We start from the raw sequence: 26,793 nt of genomic DNA, 5'->3' as shown, positions 1-26,793 counted from the left end.
TGGCATGTGGAGTCTGAGAACACATCTCCCTTGCTTTGCCCCTCCTCCCTTCCCCTTCCCTCTATACCCCAGCTAGTGGCGTGGTGTATGCTGGGCCCGTGGTAAAGTGAGCCTCGTTGTTCCAGATTACTTACATACGTACTTTGTCTTTGTCTCTGCTAGTCTGATTACTGCGGATCGAACTAGTCTTGTTCTGAATCCATTCATCTGTATATTCACTCAGCGAGTGTCTTGTGCCAGACTTTGTGGAAACCTGCATTCTCAAACCAGTATCACTTGCAGAAGTTTGGGTCACTGATGTGCCTTTGACCTGATGCCTGTTTTATAAACTCCTGTTCCTCCCGAGTAATACAGTATCTTTTCCCCAAAGAGTTGAGGCCTAGATTTTGATTCTGACCTCATTCAAAGGGGGAGCCTGGGCCAGGCCCCTCACTGCCAGGCCTCATTTTTTCCCTCGGCATTGGGAGTTAGAGCCCCCTCCCCCTCCTTGCTGTCTGTTTGCTATTCCTAGCACACAGATCCTCAGGACTGGCCCATTCACTGCCTCTGGCCTGGAGCCTGTTCCACTGTTGTCACTACCTCCCCCCTCCCCAAGCATCGGCTTCTGTTCCTTTGCAGCTTGTCAAGCTCCTGGAGGTCTCAGGGGAGCCTCTGATAGCACACAGGAAGCCCCTCCCCCAAGTTCCTCAAAGATGCTCTTTAAGGGTATGAGTGAAGGGGGAATTTGAAAATAGAAAATATTTTCTTCATTCATTTTACCCCTTGAGACTAACCTGGTGGCTTGAGATGGCCCATTTGGGTCCATGGTGCCGGGATTGTCTGAGTCTTCTCCAGGGCCTCTCCTGAAACCCTCTGGTTTATGTGGGCGCTGGGGGCCTGCAGGCTTGTGGGGCTTGGTCTGTCTCCTCTCTGAGCTGCCACATTAGAGGCCCTTTTGGATAGAGGAGTCTGCAGGGAGAAGACGGGGAGTGCTGCGGGCCTCCACTTGGCTGGGGCTCTGCTTTGAGGCTAGGGCGAGCCGAACATCTGGAAGCTTCAGGGGTGGAGAAGCCTTTTATTCATTCTATTTATTTATTCCTTTGCCTCTCATCTTCCCACCCATCTTCTTTTCTCACCCACACCGCCAAAAGAGACTGTCAGAAGTAGAAATGTTAACAGCGGCATAGGCATAGACTCCAGTAGACGTGAGGCCTGGTGGTTTGTTTATGCCTCCCTTCTGCAGGAGCTGCGGGTGGAGACAAGAATTCTAATTGCCTTTGTGTGAATTCTCCTTTAATGCAAAATTATTTAGGAGGAGGAAAGAGGATTTCATTTGTTGTTTTCCTTACCTGCTGGAGAGCTCACAGGCTGCTGCCAGGGAAGGAGTTGGCATTTGGAGTCAAGATTTTGCAGTGGATGGTGGGTGTTCCATAGGGGTAAGAACACGTGTAACTTAGGGGAGAGTGGACAGGATTCCAGTTTCTCCCCTCCCTGTAGCTGGAGGCCCTCCTGGAACTTCCAAAGGCCCTCCCCACAGCTAGCTGTTAGTTGTGAGCACTGCTGTCCCTGATGGCTGAGGCGCTGCTTGCCCTGGGTCCCCCAAATGCAGGCCAAAAAAATAATCTCTGCCTTGTTACACAAGAATGCCAATAGTTTTCCAGACCCTTTCCCCTTATTGGTAACTTTCTTACATCTATCCAAGCAGTTGACACACATTTATTTAGGTGTTAGATTAATTAATCTGAAGCTTCAGCCTAGTTTAGGCAAAACACACACACCAGACAAAACCTGAGAACAGGGAAGAAACAGCAGACACACCAACTGCTATTAAGGATAATCAGCCCTCTGGGCCTACTTCCAGTTTTCCTAGGAGCTTACTTCTGGAATTTCAGACTTGACCTCTTTTCTCAGGTTATCAATTCTCCATTCCCTTCTGACCCCAAGTAGGTGAGGCCCATCTCTGGAAACCTGTACCCGTTTGCATAGATCCTCACGGCAAGCACAGAACTCTCACATATGATCCCGAGGGAATTTAGGGATTTCATTTTGCAGATGGTCACAAAGAACCAGGCCTGGGATCCAGATGTTCTGGATCCACGCAATCCCCGGGACATTCTGCAGTATTGTGTCTCCCCCTTAATGGCTTATCACTTCCACAGACATTTACTCTGTGCCTGTTGGTTTCCTGCTCTGCTAGGTCTGGGCTGCCAGGGGGAACAAGCCATGGTCTCAGGCCTGGCAGTTGGCTGAGCTGCGTGCTGCCTCTAGCCAGCCGTGTCACTCGGGAGGTTAGGCTCTATTTCACCTTGTTAGGAGCACAGACCACACGCGTAAAACTGCTCAGCCACAAGCAGAGCAGGCTATCCGCAGCCATGAGCCTGGCTTGCTCACGGCTAAGTGGAGACAGTGGGCTGGGCTGAATGGCGAATCACCACTGGAGCCCTTGGTCTCCGTGGTCGCTGGGCGCGGAGTGGTCTGCAGCTGGCCTTCACCCCCAGGGGCCACTGTGTAGCTGAGAGAGACTTGCATGTCCCACCCCACCCCCCGGCCCCAGACTGATTACTTGTGTTCCGGGCCCCATGTTCCCTGCTGGACACGGCAGGGAACCACAGAGGTGGAGCCCTGGTGGCCTGGTAGCAGGGAGGACAGGCAGAAGGCCTGTTACTGTTTAATTATAGCCGTGAAGAGTGCTGTGAGGGAGAGCGTGGTGGGGAAGGAGAGCGCCTTGGCAGGGCGGGCCGGGCAGTTATCTGCCTCCACAGTAGGCAGCTGCTGGGTGTGGATCTTGGCAGAACACAGGGAACCTGAGGCAGGTTTTGGCCACTCCAGCTTTCCACCTAGCTGTGAGCGGGAGTGGCACCCTCCTTCCCCCCAGCTCCTCCCCCTCCTTGGCAGAGTCGGGCTCCTGGTGAGCGCCTTCTAGCTGGCACACTCTAGGACCTCTGGTGCCACAGAGATGAGGGCAGAAATGCCCCCAGGGGGCAGGGTCTGTTCGCGTCACTAAGTTGAGTTAAATGTTCTCTTGCAGCGGATCATCAGTTTATGGGTTATCTGGGCTTGTTCTTTTCTCATATTTGTCAACCATTTACTTTGGACCAGGCTGAGTCCTTCCCTCCAAGAACTCCCAGTAAAGTCTCCTTGGGGCCTTGCTTCGTGGTGTCTTACCTGTTGCCTGCGCCGAGACCAGGCAGGGATGAGTGTAGGTGGAGGAGACGGAGCCGTGTTCGGGTCACCCAGGGGCTTGGGGATCAGGAAACAAGAAGCACTGGGCTGTGAGTTCCTAGATTTCTTTTTTTTTTTGAAGGCAGCCCTTTAACCCTTCAAGCCCATGACTGTGACTGTGTCCCAGGGCCAGTGCCACCCTTAGGCCAGGCACACCTCAGGGGTCCCGCCCTTGGGAGTACCTCCCCCTGAATCTTCTGTGTCCCACCGCCTGCGCCTTTCTGGCTCGGCATTCCCAAAAAGGAGTGGGACCCACATCGCCCCCTTGGGGTCTCTCTGCCCTCTGCCCTGTGCGGGGACAACCAGATGTCCTAAGAGGTTGTCCCAAGGTCCCACGTCTGGGCCCAGTTCCAGAAGGGCAGCTCCCACTGGTGGCCACAGTATTTCTTTTGTAGGATCACGTGAGATAGCGCAGCCACGATGGTGCTGATAACGCAGTGTGAATGACTCAAGTTTTTTTTTGTGGAGGAGGAGATCCCCCCCAAATATTTGCCTGGGGCCCACACATCCTAGGTGTGGTCCTGCCCAAGGGCTAGGCATTGGGCGCAGCCAGCTCTGCTTAGCAGCTCTTGGCCTAGACCACAGAAGAGGATAAGGGCCTATTGTTTGTCCCCAAGGCCTGAATGGCACTTTGTTTTCCGAGTTGGAACTCCCAGGCCCATGGCTTTTCTGCTGCTGCTGTTGCAGCAGTCACGTCTAGGATGAGAAATCCGATCCCACTCTCACTTCATGTTCTACTGAATATCGTGGAAGGTTGGGGCTGTGAGCCTGGGGGCCTGTGTTCGTCTCTGTGGGTGGGAGTAAGAACCGAGATGCTGAGAGAAGGGGCCTTCCCTACCAGGAGACCCTAGCTGTGGCAGCAGGGAAAGCCGGGAGACCTGTGTGTTCACATTGAACTGAGGAGCTAGTTGGCAGGAATCTAGGCCTGCTCTGAATTCGCAGGAAGGGAATGTGGTGGGAACGCCGGGTGAGCCCAGGCTGGGGGCCGCCTGGCCAAGGGGGGGGATGGGATTTGCTGCTCTTCTCTCTGTTTGCCTCCTTGTTCTCCTCCAACTGCCCACGTTGGCCACTTTGCCCTCTTTGGTGTGGAAACGGGGGAGGAGGGGGGACAGTCCTAAGAATTGAAGGTGCCTCTTTTGTGTTGGGGTCAAAGGAATAGAAGGGTGGTGTGGGGGCGGAGAGCAAACGGGGAAGGAGCTCCTTTGTAAGATTTTGAAATCCGAGGCGAGCAGTCTTTCCCGCTCAAACTCCCAGGCCCTTTCAGGCTGTCAGTGAAAGGGCGCTGAGTCAGCTCTCCTGCTCTGACTCAGAACAGGAATCCTGTCTCATTCTCTGCTCACCTCTTTGCCTCTTCTTAGGTCACGAGGCGAAGAAGGTTGTTTTAAAGTTGGTTTCCCTTCTCCCAGTCTGTAGGAAGTGGCCTCCTAGACAAGTGTCTGTTCAAGTGGGGTCCCCAAGACCATTTCAAGGGGGTCCCTGAGTCAGAATGATTTTCACAATAATACCAGGAGATGACTTGTCTTTTCCACTGTGTTGACATTTGCACCGATGGTGCAAAAGCCAAGGTGGGCAAAACTGGTGCCTTTGCAGGAGTCAGGGCAGCCGCAGCAGACTGCCCGGGCGGGGGGTTGCGGGGGGCACAGAGCCCTTAGCCTCCTTACGCTTGCTGTTGCATAGAGCCGGCTTCACTGAGTGGCCTTGAGGAGCCTTAGTAAAGATGGTTCATTTCGTTAACTCCCCTGGGATATCTTTTTCTACTGTGTAACCTCCTCTTCTGGTTTAGGAACAATCTGTTCTTTTTCCGTGGGGATCATCTCAGTGTGGCAGGGAGAGCTCATTGTGTGGGTTAATCCAACCATGAGCCCTGAAAGTTCTATGCTGCATCCTGAGGACCTCGTTCACCTGGATGTGCTCAATGACCAGAGAATCTACATCTAAACTCTCAAGTTCAGCATTACCCTCTGCATTTTTAAGCGTGTACGGTAAAAATTCAGCACTCTTTTTGGGCCACCGATCCTGTGTCCAGCCCCACTGTTTGGCCTGGGCACACCTACCAACCCCACCCATTGCGGAGTCACCTCATGACACACATTGCTTCTGCAAAGTGACATTTTTCAGATACTTGGTGGCTATTCGGGTATGCATACCCTTGATGGCCTAGGCAATTTCATGTGTGTGTGTTTTTTTTGTTTTTTTTTTAATGTTTGTTTATTTTTGAGAGAGAGCTGGGGAGGGGCAGAGAGAGAGGGAGACACACAATCGAAGCAGGCTCCAGCTCCAAGCTGTCAGCAAAGAGCCTGACGCGGGGCTCGAACTCACAAACTGTGAGATCATGACCTGAGCTGAAGTCGGATGCTTCACCGACTGAATCACCCAGGCACCCCTCATGTGTGTTCTTGAAGTGAACAGGAGGATTTGAACATTCAATTTGTATGATTTTGTGGAATTTTCTGGGTCAAGTGAGTAGCAAACCATTTTCAGAGATCACTTCAGGATGGTTACGGAAAGAGCGCCATTTCATTAACTCTTCTCTGTGCGTGTACGCGTCCTTAATATTCTGTGTGATAAGCTGGGAAGGCGCTCCGCAGGCCGAACTACAGTTGTTGGCTTGAGGACAAGCACTCGTGGGGTTCTTTGGGTTGCAAGCTGAACTAGCCACTTTTTCCAGGGAATGCTGTTTTTACTTGAAAGCACAACTGGCTGTTGTGGTTATTCAGACTTGGGCATTTGACAGACTTTTTCTTGAAAAATGGTGCTAGTGAACCTGTTGCTTCAGAGACAACAACTAATAGCATTTATTACCAATGGCAAAATTAGAACTGTCGAGCCACAATTGGAATTTCGGAAAGCTTGTATCCAACATCATGAGCTTGGCAGCTTTTTTTAGTACCTAGACTTTTCTGATGATCTTGGTGGTAATATTACACATGTGGTATCTTGACATTTTATTCTAAAATGTGTCCACATCTTGAAGATCAGCATAAGTCAGTGAACCAGTATTTTCTAAATGACTAGCGTGCAACAAAATCATGTTGGGTAAAAGGCCCATTTATATTTGAAGATGGGCTAGTGGATTTAAACCTAACAGGGTACATTAAAGTTCATAGGGTTTCCTGTTTCATGTTATCATTAACTACTGTTGGTCAAGTTTTGGTGTAGAATCAAACAGGAGTATCCACAATTGTCTGGAAAGGCTGTTATTAAAATATTCCTCCCTTTTGCTAAATACATGCCTGGGCGAGTTGTCCAGATTTTCTTCATAAGCATGACTTATCACAACAGATTGAATGTAGAAGCACAGATAGGAGAATCCAGGATCTTTGTTTTTTATTTGTATTTAAGAATATTTGTTTATTTTTAGAGAAGAAGAGAGAACATACATACAAGTGGGGGAGAGGGGCAGAGGGAGAGACTCTCAAGCAGACTCCCCACTCAGTGTGGAGCCCAGTGTGGGGCTTGATCCCACGACACTGGGATCATGGCCTGAGCTGAAACCAAGAGTCAGATAGACGCTCAACCGACTGAGCCACCCGGGCACCCTGAAAATCCAGCATCTTTGATTAAGCTGGACATTAAAGAGATTAAAAAAAATGTAAAACAATACCACTCTTCCCAGTGTTATTTATTTTTATTTATTTATTTATTTTTTAACGTTTATTTATTTTTGAGACAGAGAGAGACAGAGCATGAATGGGGGAGGGTCAGTGAGAGAGGGAGACACAGAATCTGAAACAGGCTCCAGGCTCTGAGCAGTCAGCACAGAGCCCGACGCGGGGCTCAAACCCACATACCGTGAGATCGTGACCTGAGCCGAAGTCGGACGTTTAACCGACTGAGCCACCCAGGTGCCCCATTCCCAGTGTTTTTAAAAATATAGTTGTATGAAAAATATTTGTTAGCCTATAAGGTATTTATTATTATTATTTTTAAACAGATTAATAAATGTAAGTGAGGGTACCACATTCCACAGTAACCCAGCACTGAATTTGCTTTGCTTACAAAAAGCTCTCCACTCCTTCCTAGAAGACTCTCTGAGGTCATGGAGTATATAGACTACTGATTAGTGGTTAAGAAGCAAACACAAAATTTTTGTTTGTCCAAGGATTTTAACTTCTTAAGAAGGTTTAACGTGCATTAATTTTAAAAATGTATTTTTATAATAGCTTTACTTGAGATACAGTTCACATACTATAAAATTCACCCTTTTATATTTATTTATTTATTTATTTATAATTTATTTTTAAATTTACATCCAAGTTTGTTAGCATATGGTGCAGCAATGATTTCAGGACTAGATTCCTTAATGCCCCTTACCCATTTAGCCCATCTCCCCTCCCAAAACCCCTCCAGCAACCCTCTGTTTGTTCTCTGTATTTAAGAGTCTCTTATATTTTGTCCCCCTCCCTGTTTTTATATTACTTTTAAAAAAAATTTTTTTTTAACGTTTATTTATTTTTGAGAGAGAGAGAGAAAAAGAGAGCACTAGTGGGAGAGGGGCAGAGAGAGAGGGAGACACAGAATTCAAAGCAGGCTCCAGGCTCTGAGCTGTCAGCACAGAGCTCGACGCGGGGCTCGAACCCACAAACTATGAGATCATGACCTGAGCCGAAGTTGGATGCTCAACTGACTAAGCCACCCAGGTGCCCTATATTATTTTTGCTTCCCTTCCCTTATGTTCATCTGTTTTGTATCTTAAATTCCTCATATGAGTAAAGTCATATGATATTTGTCTTTCTCTGACTAATTTTGCTTAGTGTAATACCCTCTAGTTCCATCCATGTAGTTGCAAATGGCAAGATTTCATTCTTTTTGACTGCCGAGTAATACTCCATTGTATACATATATATACCACATCTTCTTTATCCATTCATCCGTCGATGGACATTTGGGCTCTTTCCATACTTTGGCTATTCGATAGTGCTGCTATAAACATTGGGGTGCATGTGCCCCTTCCAAACCAGCATACCTGTATCCGTTGGATAAATACCTAATAGTGCAATTGCTGGGTCATAGGTGAGTTCTATTTTTAATTTGTTGAGGAACCTCCATACTGTTTTCCAGAGTGGCTGCACCAGTTTGCATTTCCACCAGCAGTGCAAAAGAGATCCTCTCTCTCCGCATCCTCGCCAACATCTGTTGTTGCTTGAGTTGTTAATGTTAGCCATTCTGACAGGTGTGAGGTGGTATCTCATTGTGGTTTTGATTTGTATTTCCCTGATGATGAGTGATGTTGAGCATTTTTTCATGTGTCGGTTGGCCATCTGGATGTCTTCTTTGGAGAAGTGTCTATTCATGTCTTTTGCCCATTTCTTCTCTGGATTATTTGTTTTTTTTGGGTGTTGAGTTTGATAAGTTCTGTATAGATTTTTGGATACTAACCCTTTATCTGATATGTCGTTTGCAAATAAATATCTTCTCCCATTCCGTCGGTTGCCTTTTAGTTTTGCTGATTGTTTCCTTCGCTGTGCAGAAGCTTTTTATTTTGATGAGGTCCCAGTAGTTCATTTTTGCTTTTGTTTCCCTTGCCTCCGGAGACGTGTGGAATAACAAGTCGCTGCGGGCAAGATCAAAGAGGTTTTTGCCTGCTTTCTCCTCGAGGATTTTGATGGCTTCCTGTCTTACATTGAGGTTTTCATCTATTTTGAGTTTATTTTTGTGTATGGTTTAAGAAAGTGGTCCAGGTTCATTTTTCTGCATGTTGCTGTCCAGTTTTCCCAGCACCATTTGCTGAAGAGGCTGTATTTATTTTCATTCCATTGGATATTCTTTTCTGCTTTGTCAAAGATTATCTGGCCATATGTTTGCGGGCCCATTTCTGGGTTCTCTATTCTCTTCCATGGATCTGAGTGTGTTTTCATGCCAGTACCATACTGTCTTGATGATTACAGCTTTGTAGTACAGCTTGAAGTCCGTAAAATTCACCCTTTTAAAGTGCATGCTTCAGTGGTTTTAGTATATTGAGTATTGTGTAACCAACACCACCGTTCCAGAACATATTCATCACACCAGAAGGAAACCCTGTGCCCATCAGAAGTCATTCTGTGACCCCCAGCCCCTGGCAACCACTAATCTACCTTCTGTCTCTGGGGGTTTGCCTCTTCTAGACATTTCATATAAATGGAATCATATAATATGTGGCCTTTTGTCTCCGGCTTTTTAAAATTTGGATGTTTTCAAGATTCACTCACTTTGTCACAAGTAATAGTACTTCATGTTTTCTTTGGCTAAATAATATTCCATTGTAAGGATGGATATACCACATTTTGTTTATCCATTCACCAGTTGGACATTTAGGTTGTTTCCACTTTTTGGTTATTATGAACAATGCCATTGTGCTTATTTGTATATATGTTTTGTGTAGACGTGTCTTTTCATTTTTCTTGTGTATGTATCTAGTAGCTGGGTCATGCGGTAACTCTGTATTTAATCATTTGAGGAACTCCACGGTTTTCCAAGGTGGCTGCACCATTTTCTATTCCCACCAGCAGTGTATGAGGGTCCTGATTTCTCTGTATCATCACCAATACTTGTTATTGTCTGTCTTGTTGATTATAGCTGCCATAGTGGGTAGGAAGTAGTATCTCACTGTGGTTTTGATTTGCATTTCCCTAATGACTAATGATGTTGAGCATCTTTTCATGTACTTATTGGTCATTTGTATGTCTTCTTTGGAGAAATGTCTGTTCAAATCTTCTGCCCATTTTTGTGAAGTTGTTTGTATTTTTGAGTTGTAAATTTTTTTTTTAATGAATATTCTGGATATTAGACCCTGATAAGATTATATGATTTGGAAAAATTTTCTCCCACTCTATGGGGTTGTCGTTTCTCCTTCTCAGTGTCTTTGGGAGCACAAAAGTGTTTTATTTTGATGGAGCCAGTTTATTTCTGTTTTCTTTGGTTGCTTGTACTTATTCTGTTATAGCTAAGAAACCAAGGCCACAGAGATTTATATTTTATTCTAACAGTTTTATAGTTTTAGCCCTTACGTTTAAGTCTGATCCATTTTGTGTCTATAAATGGTGTGAGGTAGGGGTCTGACTTCATTCTTTTGCTTATGAATATCCACTGTTACAGCACCATTTGTTGAGTTGTTTTGTACCCTGCTGAAGATCAGTTGACTGTAAATAATGAGGGTCTTATGGGCTCTTAAATCTATTCCATTCATCTATGTGTCCCCTATGCCAGTCCCACACTATCTTGTTTACTATAGCTTTGTATTACGTTTTGGAATTGGCAAGTGTGAATCCTCCAACTGTGTTCTTTTTCAAGATTCTTTTGGCTGTTCTGCTTCCTTTGCATTCTGTATGTATTTTAGAATCACCTTGTCAGTTTCTGCAACTAAAGTAAGCTGCAGGTTTTGACAGGGCTTGCATTGAGTCAGTTTGGGGAGTATTCCATCTTAGCAGTGTTAAGTCTCTGATTCATGAACATGAGGCATTTTGTTGTTGTTGTTTAGGTCTTCACATTTTTTCAGTGATATTTTGTAGTTTTCAGTGTACCAGTCTTGCACTTCTTTTGTTATATTTGTTCCTCACTGTTTTATTCTTTTTGATGCTTGTCTTACTATATACATTGACTTAACTTTGTCGTTTAACCCTCCTGCCGACTCTCTCCTCAACTAGACCAAGTCTCCATAGGGCCTGGTGCTTTGGTAGCACAGTGTACTGCAGTAGAGATTTCTTGTTTATTTTTTGTTCACACTGTTCTTGTGAAGAAGGACTGGTCTTACTGTCTCTGGCCTAGTAGTTGAAGAAACTGCAGCCCGGAGTGCACGGTGACTTGCCTCTTGGCACAGCACTGATCAGTGGTAGCAGAGGTAGGACCAGGATTTTTCTGATACACGGTCCAGTTCCCTTTCCAGGCATCATCCTGGACGGCACTGACACTGTTCCTGCCCCCTACCCCCTCCACTTGCGTTTGTGTTTCTACCTTTTATATTGAGCCCCAGAGTGTGAGGGGAAGAGAGAAGGATTAAGGCTGCTATCAGAAGGGCTGACCATTGGGGTTACTTTTGTGGGCAGCTCTAATGTGCCAGACTCTCCTAGGTATTTCCAAAATACGTGACCTAGTTAAGTTCTCAGAGAAGCTCTACAAGATGACTCAGATCACTCTGCATTTTATAGACCAGGAGAGGAAAGTTCAAAGGGTCATGTAAACTCCCAAATCAAAGAGTGAGTTATACATTGAACACCGTGTACTGAAAGAGGGAGTTGTGGGGAGGACGAAGGGAATGGGGCTGTCTTAGAAATTGTGAAGCTCATTAACACCAGGGTTGAATTGGATCAGTCCAGAAGCATCTGCTCATTGGCCTGGAGCTGCTATCAAAACGAGTGGCTTGCTGCTTCTTTCTGGGGGTGATTCTCTCCCTCTGTTTCTTCAGAGCACCTAGCATCCTTTTCATTACCCAGTGGACATTCCTTACAAGCTTTTTTTTTTTTTTTTTTTCCCAACGTTTATTTATTTTTGGGACAGAGAGAGACAGAGCATGAACAGGGCAGGGGCAGAGAGAGAGGGAGACACAGAATGGGAAGCAGGCTCCAGGCTCTGAGCCATCAGCCCAGAGCCCGACGCGGGGCTCGAACTCACGGACCGTGAGATCGTGACCTGGCTGAAGTCGGACGCTTAACCGACTGCGCCACCCAGGCGCCCCTACAAGCTTTTGAATGAAGGAAAGACATTCTACCTTCCTGCTTTGCTTCATAGAAGTGGTAGAACCTTAATGCCTCTGGGGCTGGATTTGGGGTGATATAGAAGAATGGGGGACCAAGGCCATTAGAGGGGTCCAGCTGCCCTGGTGGTGTGGGACAGATGCAAGATCTGCCTCTTGTCTGCCACGTCTCCACCCCCAGAGCAGAGCACAGACAGAGGTAGTTCCATCTTGGAGTTGCTGAATCTGGTCTGTCACACCCAGGGTCTACACTGTTGTTTCCACATCTGAGTGACCCATGGACCAGAACAGCAGTGAATATCTTTGCCATTGGTTTAACTGAGTCAGACCCTGACTCCTTACCCCCCACTTCTGTTCTTCTAAAACAAAACAAAACAAAACAAAACAAAACAAAACAAAACAAAACACCCAAACTATGAAATAATAGTAACTGGTGGCCTTGGCAGTGTTTTACAATCGTATAGAAAGTTAATTGCTGCAGTTTTTGATGCTGGCTGTTCTGCTTAGATTGAAAGCCGTGGCACAGATGATTATGTTTCGCTGTGATGCAGCGAGCTCGTCTTCCTCCCCAGCCTTGTTCTGGCACCTGCCGCCCCAGCCACGCCAAGCTGTGCATGGCTTGTGAACACGCAAAGCCAGGTGGTGTCCCTGTCACATGGCTCCCTCTTCCTGGATGCTTGCCCTTCCTCCTTTCCCTCCAGACCACCTGTCCCTCTCCTCATCTTTCAGGCTACCTTCTGTGATGCCCTTCTGGGTACTCCATTCCCCCTTCACCTACCCCTAGCTTAGACCTGACACCTGCTTCTTAGGACCTCACCCTCCCTACTCATTTCTATATGACAGCACCCGCCATACTTCACTTACTTTTCTTTATTGAGGGATAATTGACATACTGCTTTCAAGGGTACAGGGTAATGATTCAATGTTTGTATGCATTGTGAAGTGATCACAGTAAGTCTGGTTAATATCCATAGTTACACATTTGTTTTTCTTGTGATGAGAACTTTCAAGATCTACTCTCTTAGCAACTTTCACATATACAACGCAATTTACTGTAGTCACCGTGCTGAGCAATTCATTTCACTTCTTTACATGTCTAGTGTCTTCCTTGGCCCTGAATGCCTTGAGGGCAAGGACCACTCCTCAGTCCCTCAGGCGTTCTGTCCCCCCACTGCTGGTAGAGACATCTAGGCAGGCTGTGCTGGGCTCAACAGAAAACCCGGTGCCACCATTGCCGCCGGTGGTGATATTTTTGGTCCTGTGAAATGCTCACCGCAGGCAGAGCTGAGTAAGACATGGGCCGCGTCTCAAGCAGCTTCTATCTGGAGGAGCAGGAACACCTGTGAGGGTTACTGTTCTGCCTGATCTGCATGTGCTAGAAATGAAGCATGAGCAGAGGCAGCTGGAGAAGTGTCCCGTGGGGAGTGGCATCAGTGCCCCTGGAAGTTTTCCCCGGTCTCCTCTGACCCTAGATGGGCCCAGGTCTTCTCAGTTCCTCTCAGCATGCAGGACTCTGCTCCTGGGACTATTCCCACTCAAAGCTAGGTGACTTACTTCCTGGATCTCGTCCCAGACCTGGGTGCTATGGGAAGAAAGGTACAGATTTCATAGCACCTCTGTGATGCCAGCGGGTGTCTGGGAGAAGATTACAGGGAGAGGTGGGTACGTACCCAGCCATCTAACGGAGCCTCTTCAACCACCAGCCTTTCCCCTTAACCCTCGTCCTTCTTGAGTTCTTTGATGCTGGAAGATTAACACAAGTTGGAGAAACGGTAGAATGTTAGGATATGTTTCTCCTTTCTGTCTGCCCACCTCTCTCATGAAGAAGGTTCTACTTTTGTGAGAAAAATTGGGAACAGTTGGAAGTAGAAACTGGCTATTCATAATCTGATCCATTGAGCCTTCGCAAACAGCCCTGCAAGGTACGTGTTGTTGATGCCCATTTTACAAATGACAGAATTGAGACTTGGAGGTGAAGGGACTCACCCAGGGTCACACAGCAGAGCTAAGACCCAAACCCAGGTCCTTCTCACCGTGAAGCCCTGTTCTTGTCTTTTGCCTGGTTATCCTCGTGAGCAGCAAGGACCACCCATCTCTGAACCCATGTTGCCAGCATATCCAGAGCATTGGTGAAGGGATTCCCATCTTTCCTGATTTTGGTCACTTCATGTCCAGGGGTTCTTGCCCAGAGTCTGTGCCTTTGTGTACAGTCTGTGCCTGTAGCCTTGGACTGTCCGGTCCCTCTCGGACCTATTTCTGCACTTGTATTGAGAAGATCTCAGTTCCCCTCTGTCGATGGGGATAAATGTCCCTGTCCTGTCTTCTCCGTGGTCTAAGGAGATTGAAGTAAGGTATGTGAAGCACCGGACTATGATCTCATGCTGTAGAATGTTCTTCAGACCAGTCTCACTGCTGGCCCTGCCCCTGGATGAGGCCGAGACCTGTGTGCCAGCCTGATGCCAACTCTTGCCTTCGGCTAATCCTCTCAGCAGTTTATCGGCCAGACGGCAGTGTCACGGTGGATGTGGGAGTCGTGGCACTGCTCCGCCTCCAGCCGGGGAAGCGGCACCGGGTGCCTGTCCTGTCCTGATGCCGGGGAAGGATGAGGCCTGTCTCGGCTCGGAAGCCAGAGTGTTGGACGCAGGGAGCCTCTGCCGGTTTCTCGCCTCGGCATTCCAGCCGACCCTCTACTCTTACTGTTCCTGGGCAGGGCCCCTCCGGAGTGTCACTGGCCTCCTCTTCCGGGATCTGCAGCTGCCTGCCTTTGTCAGGGTTTATTAGTGGTTAACACCCCTCCTTGGAAGCAGAACGCTGCTTGTTGTCGGCTCTGGAGAAAGACGGGCACAAGGTGGGAACAGAGTACCTGTGCAGGGTGAGGTCCTGGATCCCAGTGGAGTGAGCAGGTTCCCTCCCACAATGAGTTTGCATTTAACTCGTAGGTCTCCCAGAGACTCCTGACATTCGGACTTCCGCCTGTCTTAGAACCTCTGCCCAGAGCAGGTGCACCCACATTTCATTAGCAGGACCATCCCTGGATTATCCCTCCTCCTTCTCTGGATGCCCCCCGCCCTGGCAGAGAGCAAGAACTCAGAAGCAGAGAAGCCTCTCTGACTCATTAACCTCGGGTTCAGGGAGCTAAGCAAAGATAGAGATGTGCATTATTGACTGCTTCCTCCAAGAACTCTTGTCTGAGCTCAGCCTGGGCTGGTTTTTGTTTTGGTGGAATGGGGTGGCATCCGGGGGTAGGAGCTGTATCCCTATTCAGGACTGGAGAGGTCGTGGGGATAACACTGTGTTAAATGCATCGGTCTGAGTGGGTTTAATAGTATGCTCAAGCATTTGAAAACCTTGCTAATGAAGTCAGACCAGGCCAAGAGCCCATAAGAGCCGCTAGGTAACATGTGCCCTTGTGAGGAATCCTGTGTCCTGGCCCCAGAGGAGAAAGGACCAAGGTGTCTCCAGATCCCAGAGGGGCAACTTGAGACTTAGGTCTCAGCAAGAGGAAGAAGACATCAAACTCCTCATTTTTTCTTCTCCTGTCAGATCCTCTGCTCCTTTCCTGTCTTTTTTTTCTTTTCTTTTCCTTTTCTTTCTTTTTTTTTTTTTTTTTAGTGTTTATTTTTGAGAGAGAACATGGGGGGTGGGGAGAGGCAGAGAGAAGGGGACAGAAGAGCAGGGGAGGGGGGCAGAGAGAGAAGGGGACAGAGGATCTGAAGCAGGCTCTGCGCCACAGACAGCAGATAGCGCAACGTGGGGCTTGAACTCACAAACCATGAAATCATGACCTGAGGCGAAGTCAGATGCTTAACTGATTGAACCACCCAGGCTCCCTTCTCTGCTCCTTTTCTTAGGCCAGAAGCTCTCACATCTGGCTGACTCTCCTATCCCTGGCCTTCTTTCCTTTGTAAAAGCCAAACACCACTGCCCTTTAATCCTTCCGCTAATCTGTAGGCAGTGGTTTTGACTGCCCTCTCCCAGCTCACCCCTGACCTGGTTTTGTTTTCTCCCTTCCCTCAAACAGGCTGTTCAAGGTCAACTCCTGGGCCAGAGATTGGCTCTCTCCTTTGAGCTGTAGGGAGGGGATAGTTCTAGAGAGTCATTGACGGAGGCTTAACCTAGAATGTCAATTATAAACAGGCGGCGTCAATTATAAACAGGCGGCGGGTAGAGGGCCCAGATTTGGGTATTCCAGTACCAGGAACGCCGTGGCCTCCCTAGGGCTCTGCAGACCACCTGTAATGGTAAGAGGACCACCTCTCAGCGGTCATAGGCACACTGTCCCGGGTGGGGCTGTGTACACGCTGTGGTGATTGTTTCTCTTCCCTTTGGAACTTGCTACTTAGGAAAGAAGAGGGCAGAGGGATTCTGGGAACAGTCCTTAGAGACAAGAATCCAGGGGAAGGGTGGGCTGGATCATTGCTCACAGGCCTGTGGGGACAGCTCTGGAAAGGAATGGACAAAACCGAGGAGCCCAAAGTGGGCAAACCCTAATTGCCAGTGGAAATGGGTTCTGCCTGAGGACTTGGGGATAGAGGAAGATGGGCCTAGGGTCTCTGAGCTCTGGGCCCGAGTGCCTTTGTGTGGTGGTGATATCTGGGGGAAAGGCCCTGTGGTTCCCTTGACTGGGGTCCCTTGTGGAAATGGTGAAGCGGCAAGTGGTCAGGAGAAGGGTCTGCTCTTAGTACAGCACCAGATCAGGGGCCCAGGGATCCACACGTGCTGTGCCCCAGTTTCTTGGCCAGTTTCGGCCTTGACGAAATGCTCTGGAGCTGCAGAACAGGGAGGCCTGGCTCTCCTTCAGGAATCTGAAACGGAAGGGCCAAGATCCGTTCTCTTCAAGAGCTGAGTTTGTGATTACGTTCTAGACAGCAGTGAAGAGAAAGCATGTAACTACCCACATTTTGGGAGAACAGATTTCTGGCATTTGAGCAGGACCCACTGCTCAGATCCAAAGGGAGACAACTTTTGCTTAGAAGAAAACCTTTCCCTCGGTTCAGGAGGAGGAGAAACTCAGGCCTGAAATGGCTTCTGGTTATCTTCCACTGCAAACAGGCCAGATTCCTCCAGGTCTGGATAAGAATTCAAGAAGGGAGGGGTGCCTGGGTGGCTCAGACAGTTAAGCATTTGACTCTTGATTTCAGCTTAGGTCATGATCTCATGGTGAGATCAAGCCCATTTCCTGGTCTGTCAGCATGGAGCCTGCCTCGGATTCTCTCTCTCTCTCTCTCTCTCTCTCTCTCTCTCAAAATAAATAAACATTAAAAAAAAAAAATTCAAGAAGGGAGTAACAGGTTGTGTGTGTGTGTGTGTGTGTGTGTGTGTGTGTGTGGTTTGAGGAACAGGTGAGAAGGAGGACTTACATTTCCCTTTGCTTTGTCCCAAACTTACCAGAGCAAAATTGGTAAGAAATGTGCCTTTTCTCCTTGTGTTCTGGACCAGGGATGGAGGGATGTGGCTGCTAGGACTTTATTCTCTGTTGGGTGATTCAAAAGGAGTCCTGTCATCAGGAGGAAGTCTGAGGCAAGAAGACAGTCAGTGCTTAATTTATCTGAGTGGCTGGGTCTGGAATGATCTCATTTGTGCCCTTGATCTCCTCTTGACTAGAAGGAAATAGTCAGTTTCATGCAGGCAGGGACCTCTTCTCTCTTGTTCAGCTGTATCTCCAGTGCCTAACAGTAGCTGGCATATTGCAAAGGCTCAATCAATATTGAGTGAGTGAAGGAATGAACAATTTTTCTCTGCTTACCATTTCACTAAACCTCTCCAGTTTCATCTTTTGTTGGTTCCTCACCTGATCAGCATCTACTTGGTGTCACCCGACCCTGACTCTAAACTAATCAGGCAAGACCATGCTTACAGGGAAAGTCTGATTGGCCCTGCCTCTCACCACTGGTCCATGCTGAGCAGGTGCTGATGTCCTGTGGGCCAGGTGCCACCACCCACTGGGGCTTCTGGAATGGGCTCTTCCTCTGCACCCAGATCAAGCCCCTCCTCCATGACACTTAGGTGTCCTCAACCGTTTTACTCTTCCCCCATCTCCCTTTTATCTCCAAACAGTTCCTTTACATATGCTGGCTGTTTAATATCCCTTATATTTCTTAAAAAAAAAGTTTTTTTTAATGTTTATTTATTTTTGAGACAGAGAGAGAGAGCAGGGGAGGGGCAGAGAGAGACACCCGACGCAGGGCTCGAACTCATGAACTGTGAGATCATGACCTGGGCCGAAGTTGGACACTCAACCGAACCACCCAGGCACCCCAATCCCTTATATTTCAAATGTGCTAGTCTTGTCTCCTCACCAGATGGAAAAAATTTTTTTGAAAGGCTTTAAGATATCTGTTTGTTTGTTTGTTTATTTATTTGAGAGACAGTGCAGGTACATGAGCGTGAGTGGGGACGTGAGCGTGAGTGGGGACAGGGCAGAGGGAGAGGGAGAGAGAATCCCAAGGAGGCTCCATGCCCAGTGCAGACCCCAACGAGAGGCTAGATCTCACTACTGTGAGATCATGACTTGAGCTGAAATCAAGAGTTGGCCACTTAACCGACTGAGCCTCCCAGGTGCCCTCAGAAAGTTCATTGAAGGCAGAGGCCATGTGTTAGCTTATCTTCTGTCTCTCAAGTATGTGTTATGGGCAATGGGTGCTCAATAAACATTTGATGGCTCTAATTGTATGAAATCTAATCATTGCCCTTGGAGTATGTATTGAGGCTTAATAGTTTACAACACTGAAGGAGAACGGTCTGAGGTTTCATTTATGGCAGGTTGATTAATTGTCAATCCTCTGTGTTGCGATTGATGTTCCATTGATGGATTAACAGGTTCTGAGCCATTTTCTACTCATAACACTTCTGACAACAAATATATGGGTGGTTTTTTCTTCACACCAACTGGTTCTCCAGTTTTCTGTAGACACCAACTGGGAATCCTTCAATGCAATTCAGTTCTGACACTACCCAGAGTTAGCACAGACATCATGGGTGAATCGCTCAGTCGCACGAGACAGTACCCACCTCAGACACTAATTGCAGGACTTTTGCGATTGCCTTTTTGGACCTCTAACAAACTAGCGATAAGTTGGAGATGACTGTGATCCCCATCTCAGGTTTGGTAATTAAAAAGTTTTTTTTTTTTAATGTTTGTTCATTTTTTTGAGGGAGGGAGAGAGAGAGAGACAGACAGACAGACAGACAGACACTAGGGGAGGGGCAGAGAGAGAGGGAGACAGAATCCCAACCAAGCTCCACACCATCAGCCCAGAACCCCATGTGGGGCTCGAAAGTTCCAGCTTTCTACTCAGATGGTTTGTTCCCAAAGCTATCTAGAGGCTCACCAGGAGCGCCTTCATTAGCATCAGCTCAGATGCCTTTGAAAGGGGGTTGTTATGAATAAGAAAAGTTGTTCTGGACTCCCCTACCACTCAGGAAATCCCAAGGGTTTTAGGTACTGTGTGCCTGGAGTCAGGGAGGAAAACCAAATCCTGTAGTTCCTCTATCCCTATGTCACATAAGTGCAGAGAGGTGGAGTGATCCTCAAGGTCATTCGACCAGATGGTGGCAAAGCTGGAATTTGAACCTGACTTTTCTGACTAAGACTTTGCCCTTTCCATGGAATCACAGCAGCATCTGGCCCCCACCTGCACCATGTCTAGGCTTCTCTTGCCCTGCAGAGAGGGAGGTTCCTGCCAGACCTCACCGCCCCCCCCCCCCCCCAGGACCCTGGCTGCTTTTCCCTTTGCCCTCCCAGCTCCTGGGACTGTTAACACAGTGTGTTGTGTGAAAGAACACGGTGGTGTCAGCAGCAGCAAGGAGTTCAAGAAGTGATGTGGGTCAGCAAGTGGGGCTTTCCTTATCTATTAAATGAAGATGGGGCACCCGGGTGGCTCAGTCGGTTAAGCATCTGGCTCTGGATCTTGGCTTGGGTCATGATCTCACAGTTTGTGGGTTTGAGCCCCCATCGGGTTCTGTGCTGAGGGTGTAGAGCCTGCTTGGGATTCTTCCTCTCTCCCTCTCTCTGCCCCTCCCCCATTCCTTCTGTCTGTCTCTCTCTCTCTCTCTCTCTGTCCCTCCCCCATTCATTCTGTCTCTCTTTCTCTCTCAAAATAAATAAAACTTTAAAAAAATAAACAAAATGAAGGTAATGCCTGCCCTTCCTACTAGGCAAGGTTGATGTTAGTAGCAAATGACAGTGTCTTTTAAAGTATCTTGGGATGCCAGGGTGGCTCAGTTGGTTAAGCGACCGACTTTGGCTCAGGTCATAATCTCATGGTTTGTGAGTTCAAGCCCCACATCAGGCTCTCTGCTGTCAGCACGGAGCCCACTTTGGATTCTCTGTCTCCCTCTCTCTCTCTCTCAAATAAATAAACATTTAAAAAAACGAAACAAAACAAAAAATACTTACTGGACTCTTAAAAATAAATAAATAGTACCTTATAAACTGCAGAGAGCCAGTTTGTTAAATATAGTATACAAGTTACAGGTCAATAAAACCGCCAAACGCAACAATACCCACCTCATAAGTGTTGGGGGATGACCTAGTGCAGGGCCTGGCACTTTACAGACACTTACAGCTGTTATTATTGTTTTTATAACTATTGTACCACATGACCTCTTCCCTCAGATGGAGGGTGGCAGCACTGAGGAGACGGCCTGGAGTAGGTAGCTTTCGGGTTGGGACTGAGAAGATGGGAAAGGCAGTCTGCCGCCTGGGTCTTTCCTAATTCACTTACTACCTCAGGTCCCAAAAGCCCGGTTCCCACAAAGCCTGAAGTTCTCAGCTGGGATGCTGCCCTCAACACTGGGGAGAAACTATTGTATTCAGACGAACACGCCAGCAGAGCAGAAAAGGGAGTCTTGGCAAGTTAGAACCTGCCCAGTAGGGTAGGGGTTGGAGCTCCTGGCAGGCACCCTGTTATCCCCTCCCCTGCCATCACCTCCCCTGCCTTCCCCTCCTCCCTGGGTGTGCAGGGCAGGGTAAAGGCCCCTGTGAGCATGGGAGCCTCTGGTTGTTTCTGAGGAACTCCGGAACACCCTAGGGGAAGTTTCTCTTCCACTCAGTTGGGTGCTCAGTCCACGGATGGGCAGCTTGACCGTGACGAGGCACAGTTAACCTGTGAGGGAAAGTGTGGTGGAGGGGGTGGCCCAGATGTGACACTGAGCCAGCTAGAGAGAGGAGGCAGCCCTTCACACGGTGATGGAATGCCGAGGTGTGGCCAGGGCAAGTGTGATGGTTGAGGAAGGGTAGTTGGGGGTCAAGAGGCAAGAAGGGGACAGGATGGTGTCCACAGGGGGCTCCTGGGAATTAAGGCCAGGGGTGAGGCACCATTTGGGATGATGGGCGGACTGGACTATGGGTGCCTTTGGGCTTTGAAACCATGACCAAGCTATTTGTCTTGAGTTTCTGTTTCCCTACTTACAAAGCTGGGGCCGTAACCCTCCAGATAAGGTTTTGGGTGATTAAATGAGATGGTGTGCAGCACGTAGCCCGTGCACACGTTATCAGTGCTTCTGACATGCTGCCACATGGCTGTGGTCGTTAGGATAAAACCAACAATATTGCTCTGTATGTTAACTAACTTCATTTAAGTAAAAAGTAAAAAGGTAAAACCAACAATAGCGGATGCCTAGGACTCTATCTTGGAAAAGCCTCTAGTCCAGTTTTTGTGCTTAAATTCCAAAGCAGAGGGTGAAAGGTCAGATCAGGGGCCTGCAAAGGTATGTTTTCCTGGGATCAAGAATAGGGAGAATAAGCAGCAGCAGCCATGGTCAAGGTCATATCCTATGTGAGTTGCTTTTTACTTCCTTCCTTCTGGGCACTGAAGCACTTTGCCATTGAATTTCCTCACTGTCTCCTTGGCTCATGGACTGGGCACTTATGTGATCAGTTTACCCAGAAAACCAAGTTGTCTGAGCCAGGTTCTACCCCTTCCTCCCAGAGGGATGCTTGGGACATGGTATCTAGCAGAATAGCAGTAAAGCCTGGCCAGGAATGGTTGAGGTCACACACTGATTCTGAGAAACTGAATTAATCAGGCAAGGCAAATCAGGCACCAAACCAGGGGAATTGAGGCACCCAGAACAGACAGCAGTGGGAAGCCATCACTTCCACAAGGCTTGACAGGGTCGGGAGAGGAAATAGTGCTTCCTCTAGACTTCAGGGAGGGTTGGCAGCATGGAGGCAGGAATGCCCAGCAGGGACTGTCATAGTGGCAGGATGCACCCAGTCAGGACTGTGGCACCCAAGCCCATAGAAAAGATATACCCATGCTGCCTCTCCTCCTGTGCTTCCCATTGGCTGAACCTGTGGGAAGCCACCCTGCAAAGGGAGCCCTTTCACACGTCACAGCTTCCCTAGGTGCAGGGCCAGAGGGATGTGGGTAGGTGAGTGGAGAGTAACCAACCAGGAAGCCTCTCCTAAAGGCTAAATCGGTGTGGAAACATCCACTTAACAGACATGACAAGCACAGGAATGAGGGCTCTGGCTTCCTGTGGGTCAGAGGAGCTGCTGCTTCTGGGAAGGGGCTACCTCCAAATCAAAATTAGTCACCAGTTTAAATTTGGTCATCAAAGGCAATTAGGAGAGAGAATGAAATGAAAGGCATCCAGATTGGAAAAAAAGAAGTATCTTTATTTGCGGCTTACACGATCTCGTATAGGAAAACCCAAGTAATCCACTCAGAATCTATTAAAATGAATAAAGGAGTTTAGCAGGGTTGCAGGACATAAGATCAATATATAAAAATCAATTATATTTCTATACAGTAGCAATGAACAAATTGAAAATGAAAACAATTCCATATATAATAGCATCAAGAAGAATACAACTCTTAGGGATAAATTTAACAAAAAACGTGAAGTGTAAAACTTACGAGAGCCTAAAGCATTGTTGAAATAAATTTAAGGAAACCTAAATAAATGGACACACCATGTTCATGGATCAGAAGTGTTAATATTATTAAAATGGCAGTACTCCCCAAATTGTTCTAAAGATTCAGTGCAAAGTCTTTCACCATCCCAGCTGCCTTTCTTTGCAGAAATTGACACAATGGTCCTAAAATCCACATGGGAATGCAAGGGAAGCGGATACCCAAAAGAATCTTGAAAAAGAACACAAGTAGAGGACTCACACTTTGATTTCAAAACTTTGTACAAAGCTACTGTAATCAAGAGAGTGTGGTGCTGGCCTAAAGACACACATATAGGTCAGTGGAATAGAACTGAGAGCCCAGAAGTAAATTGTCACACTTAGAGTCAGTTTGCTTTTGACAGGGGTGCCAAGACAATTTAATGGGGGAAAGAATAGCCATTTCAACAAATGGTACAGGAACAACTGGATATCCACATGCAAGAGAACGAAATTGGACCCCTACCTCACACCACAGACAGAAATCAAAAAGGATCAAAGACTTGGATGCAAAAGCTAAAACTATAAAACTTTGAGAAGGAAACAATCGTAAATCTTTGTGATGTTGAGGTAGGTAGTGGTTTCTAATCTACAACAGCAAAAGCACAAACAATAAAAAAAAAAAATTGACTGGACTTCCTCAATATTAAAAACTTCTGTGCAGCAAAGGACACTCACAAAAGCAAAAAGGTAACCCAAAGAATGGGAGAAAATGTTTGTAAATCTCATGTCTCAGAGGGAACTTGCATCTAGACCTTGTATCTAGAATATATAAAGAATTCTTACAACTCAATTGCAAAAAGACAAATAATCCAACTTAAGAATGGACAAGGGATCTGAGTAGACTTTTATCCAAAGAAGATAGACAGATGGCCCATGAAAATATGCTCAGCATCATTAGCCATCAGGGAAATGTAAATCAAAACAATGAGATACTACTTCATACCCATTGGAATGGCTAATCAAAAAGACAGATAATAACAAGGCCTGGTGAGGATGTGGAGGAATTGGTAGACTATGAAATGGAGCAGCTGCTGTGGAAAAGTCTGGCAGTTAAACATAGAGTTACCATGGGAGCCAGCTAATACATGCCTGCCCAAGAGAGATGAAAACACACGCGCACCCAAAAACTTGCTCCCAGATGTTCATAGCAGCTTTGTTCATAATAGCCACAAGGTAGAAACAACGCAAATGTCCACCAACTAATGAGTGGATAAATAAAATGTGTTCTATCTGTGCAGCGGGACATTACGTGGCAATTCAAAGAAACGACGTACTGACTCCTGCTGCAACGTGATGGCCCCTGAACCCCTTAGGCTGGGTGAAAGAAGCCAGTGAAAAAGGACCTTGTTATTCCTTTTATATGAGATGTCCAGAATAGGCAAATCCATAGAGAGAGTTAGGTTAGTGATGGCCGAGAGGCTGGGGGAGCTGGGAGTTGGTGGGGGTGGGGTGGGGGTTGAACATGTTCTATAATTGATTGTGGTGATGGACGTGCAACTCCGTGTACTAAAAGCCATTGAATTGTACTACAGTGTGTGAACTTTATGGTATGTGATTATTTATCTCCATAAACTGTTGAATGCCACCCCCTCTCCCCCACCAAGGACCTAGTCCCCTGTAGGCTAAGTCTGTGACTTAGGAAACTCTTACCTGTTTTGTAACAGCTGGCGCTGGGCAGAGATGCCACCTGCATCTGCCACTGAGCTCTTGGCCTCTTTTTCTGGGTCTCAGAGCATGGAAAGACCCCCTAGACAATTTTAATTCCAACCCAGTTGCATTTTGGTTCAGGTAAACAGTTCTGGAACCCTGCTGTGAACCAGGCCCCAAACAAACTGGGTACTCTCGTGAAAAACAGGGGCTGTGGATTTGGATGGGCTCGGTGATACTGAGCTGGCTATTCCTGTGGGTCTTTCCAAGGTGGATTTTTCTTATCAGTGAAGTGAGGGTCGACCCCCTGGGATTGTAGTGTGAATTAGGCGAACGAGAAGGGGCCTGGTATCCAAAAGGCAGAAAATGAACATCCCTCTGCCGCGCTGCTGGAACAAGTGCAGAGACGAGTGACACCTGACCAGAGAGAGCTTGAGGTCCAGCCTTAACCAGCACTAGCTAACTAGCGCCCGGTGAGAAGCAGCGGGAAGGGGACACCAGACATCCTCCTGGCTCAGCGGTGTGGGTGCGGAACCAGGGACCCCTCCCTGAGGAAGGGGCCGCGAGAGTAGGAGGATCCCCTCGTCACATGTTGCATTTACTTCGTATCGTGAATAATCAGTTACATGATGTGAAGTCACAAGGGTAAATGGTGAAAGATAAACCTTTTCCTCATCTCTCTTCCCTAGAGGCACCTGCTGGGGGGAATTCTAGGGTATTCTACCCGCAGCCAAGCAAATGTGTGTCTGTGTAGGAGAACTGCTGTCAGTGGGGCAGGTTTGACATATTTCCCTGCTGGTGCTTGGGGACAGACAGCTCGGGCTAGGGTGTCACTCATGCCGCCTCTGTGCCTTGCAGTCACATTCGGCTCGGTTTGCCGTGGGTCCCACCAGCAGGAATGCTGGCTCCACTTCCCCTTTAGGTCCCCTGGAGGGCGGGGTGCCCCCACGGAGGGGTCCTGCCAGGTCCTTGCCTGACCCAGCGCCCCTCTCTCCCCACGTGCGTGCTCCCCGGGGTCTCCTGCCGCCTCTCGCTGCAGCTCCTGCCACCCTTGTGGGCCTGTCCGTGGCCTTGCTTGGGTGGAGCTCCTCCAAGGCAGCTTTCTGAGAAAAGAAGTGTCGAGCGCCAGGGAGAGTCAGGCGTGGCAGCCCCTGCCTTCATTTTACCTTCATAAGTAATTGGTAGTTGAGCTGGATAAGGAGTTGGAAAAGGAAGTCATTTTTCCTTTGCAATTTTGAAGGATTGCTTTGTACTGTTCTGGCCTCCTGAGTTGCTGTTGGGAAATCCAAAACCTTGCTGATGTCTGATTCTCTGTGTCCTTTTTCCTTCTCCCCCTTTTCGGAAAGCTCCCGGGACCTGAAGTTTCACGACCTGCCTGGTGTGTGTCTGGGTTCATCCATCCTGTCGGCTCATGGTGTGTCCTTCTGTGTGGAGATGTTGTCTTGAACATCAGGAGTTTCTTGACATCTTTCATTTTTCCTCTGTTCTCTTGTTCTGACACTCCTGGCACTTGGCCCCTGGAGCACTTGGTCTGTCCCTTTTCACTCTTGGGCCTGTTTTCCATTTCTTTGTCTTTCTGCTTCCGTTTCTAGGAAGTCTCCTCTACCTTGGCTTCTTTCTGTTGATTCGTTTGTTCGTTTCTCCGGTCATATTTTTAATTTCCAAGAACTCTTTTTGCTGCCTGAATGGTTCTTTAACAATATGTGTGTAGTTGTCTGTTGATTTGCTGGTGTAATCTTTGATTTCTCTGAGGATATTATGGGTGTCTGTCTTTTTTCTTTCCTTTTTTTTTTCCTTGCTCAGGCTGTTTCCTCCCAGTTGCTTTTTTCTGCTACTTTCCTTTGGTCTCTCCATTTGAAGGCCTCTGTCCTCAGCCGCCCGGTGACCTTTGGTGGCCAGCTCATGATTGTTAGCAGGGGCTAAAAGCTGCCTGAGAGCCCCGTTTCTGACCTGCATGGTGGCTGATGCCTGTGCCATTTGTTGGGGAACCTCAGCGTCAATATCCTGAGGTTTTCCCTCTTGAGCTGGGTCAGGTCTCCGAGGAGAGGAAGGGCCGGCTGCTGTGTTATAGGAGCAGAGTGGGGTAAGGGGACAGGACGCATGGGCTTACTTAACCTTCCTCCACCATTTTTGACAAGGTGCCCAGGCCCTCGGCTATGCCTCATATCCTCCAATGTAGACCCTGGGCTTTACTGTCTCCAGAGAGTAAACCGTCTTCAGGAGAGGGCAGGAGGGGGTTGGTCCCTAGCTGTATGAAAAGCCGTTCAGCCCTAGGCACTGGGGACCTGGAGCCACGGTTCCCTGGCCTCTGGTGGATTCCGTAGGAGGAAACCAGTGGGTATGCACCCTTCCCACTCCCAGATAGAGGCCTTCT

General features: G+C 47.8%; 1 protein-coding gene and 1 pseudogene across 6 annotated transcripts in view; one reads left to right on the top strand and one right to left on the bottom strand.

Moving 5' to 3' along the window:
• The window catches only part of PC (pyruvate carboxylase), a 101,449-nt gene that overhangs the window by 35,336 nt on the left and 39,320 nt on the right, over positions 1 to 26,793 (top strand). Inside the window, exon 1 of one of the 6 annotated variants that reach the window (XM_045485972.1) lies at positions 5,031 to 5,148. The exons of 4 other annotated variants lie outside the window; for them this stretch is intronic. Coding sequence is in view for 1 of the 2 variants with exons in the window: in XM_045485966.1 (XP_045341922.1) it covers positions 16,108 to 16,110 (3 nt within the window). In the remaining variant the exon portion in view is untranslated. Of the gene's footprint in view, positions 1 to 5,030; positions 5,149 to 15,985; positions 16,111 to 26,793 lie in introns of those variants that run through there. One more of the 6 variants, XM_045485966.1, reaches the window with a different exon arrangement.
• Positions 4,410 to 5,346, bottom strand: LOC123601975 (annotated as a pseudogene).

This window comes from Leopardus geoffroyi, chromosome D1, assembly GCF_018350155.1.
Source record: "Leopardus geoffroyi isolate Oge1 chromosome D1, O.geoffroyi_Oge1_pat1.0, whole genome shotgun sequence".
Classification (NCBI taxonomy): Eukaryota; Metazoa; Chordata; class Mammalia; order Carnivora; family Felidae; genus Leopardus; species Leopardus geoffroyi.
Note: the sequence above shows the minus strand (reverse complement) of the source record. Positions and strands in the feature narration are given on the sequence as shown.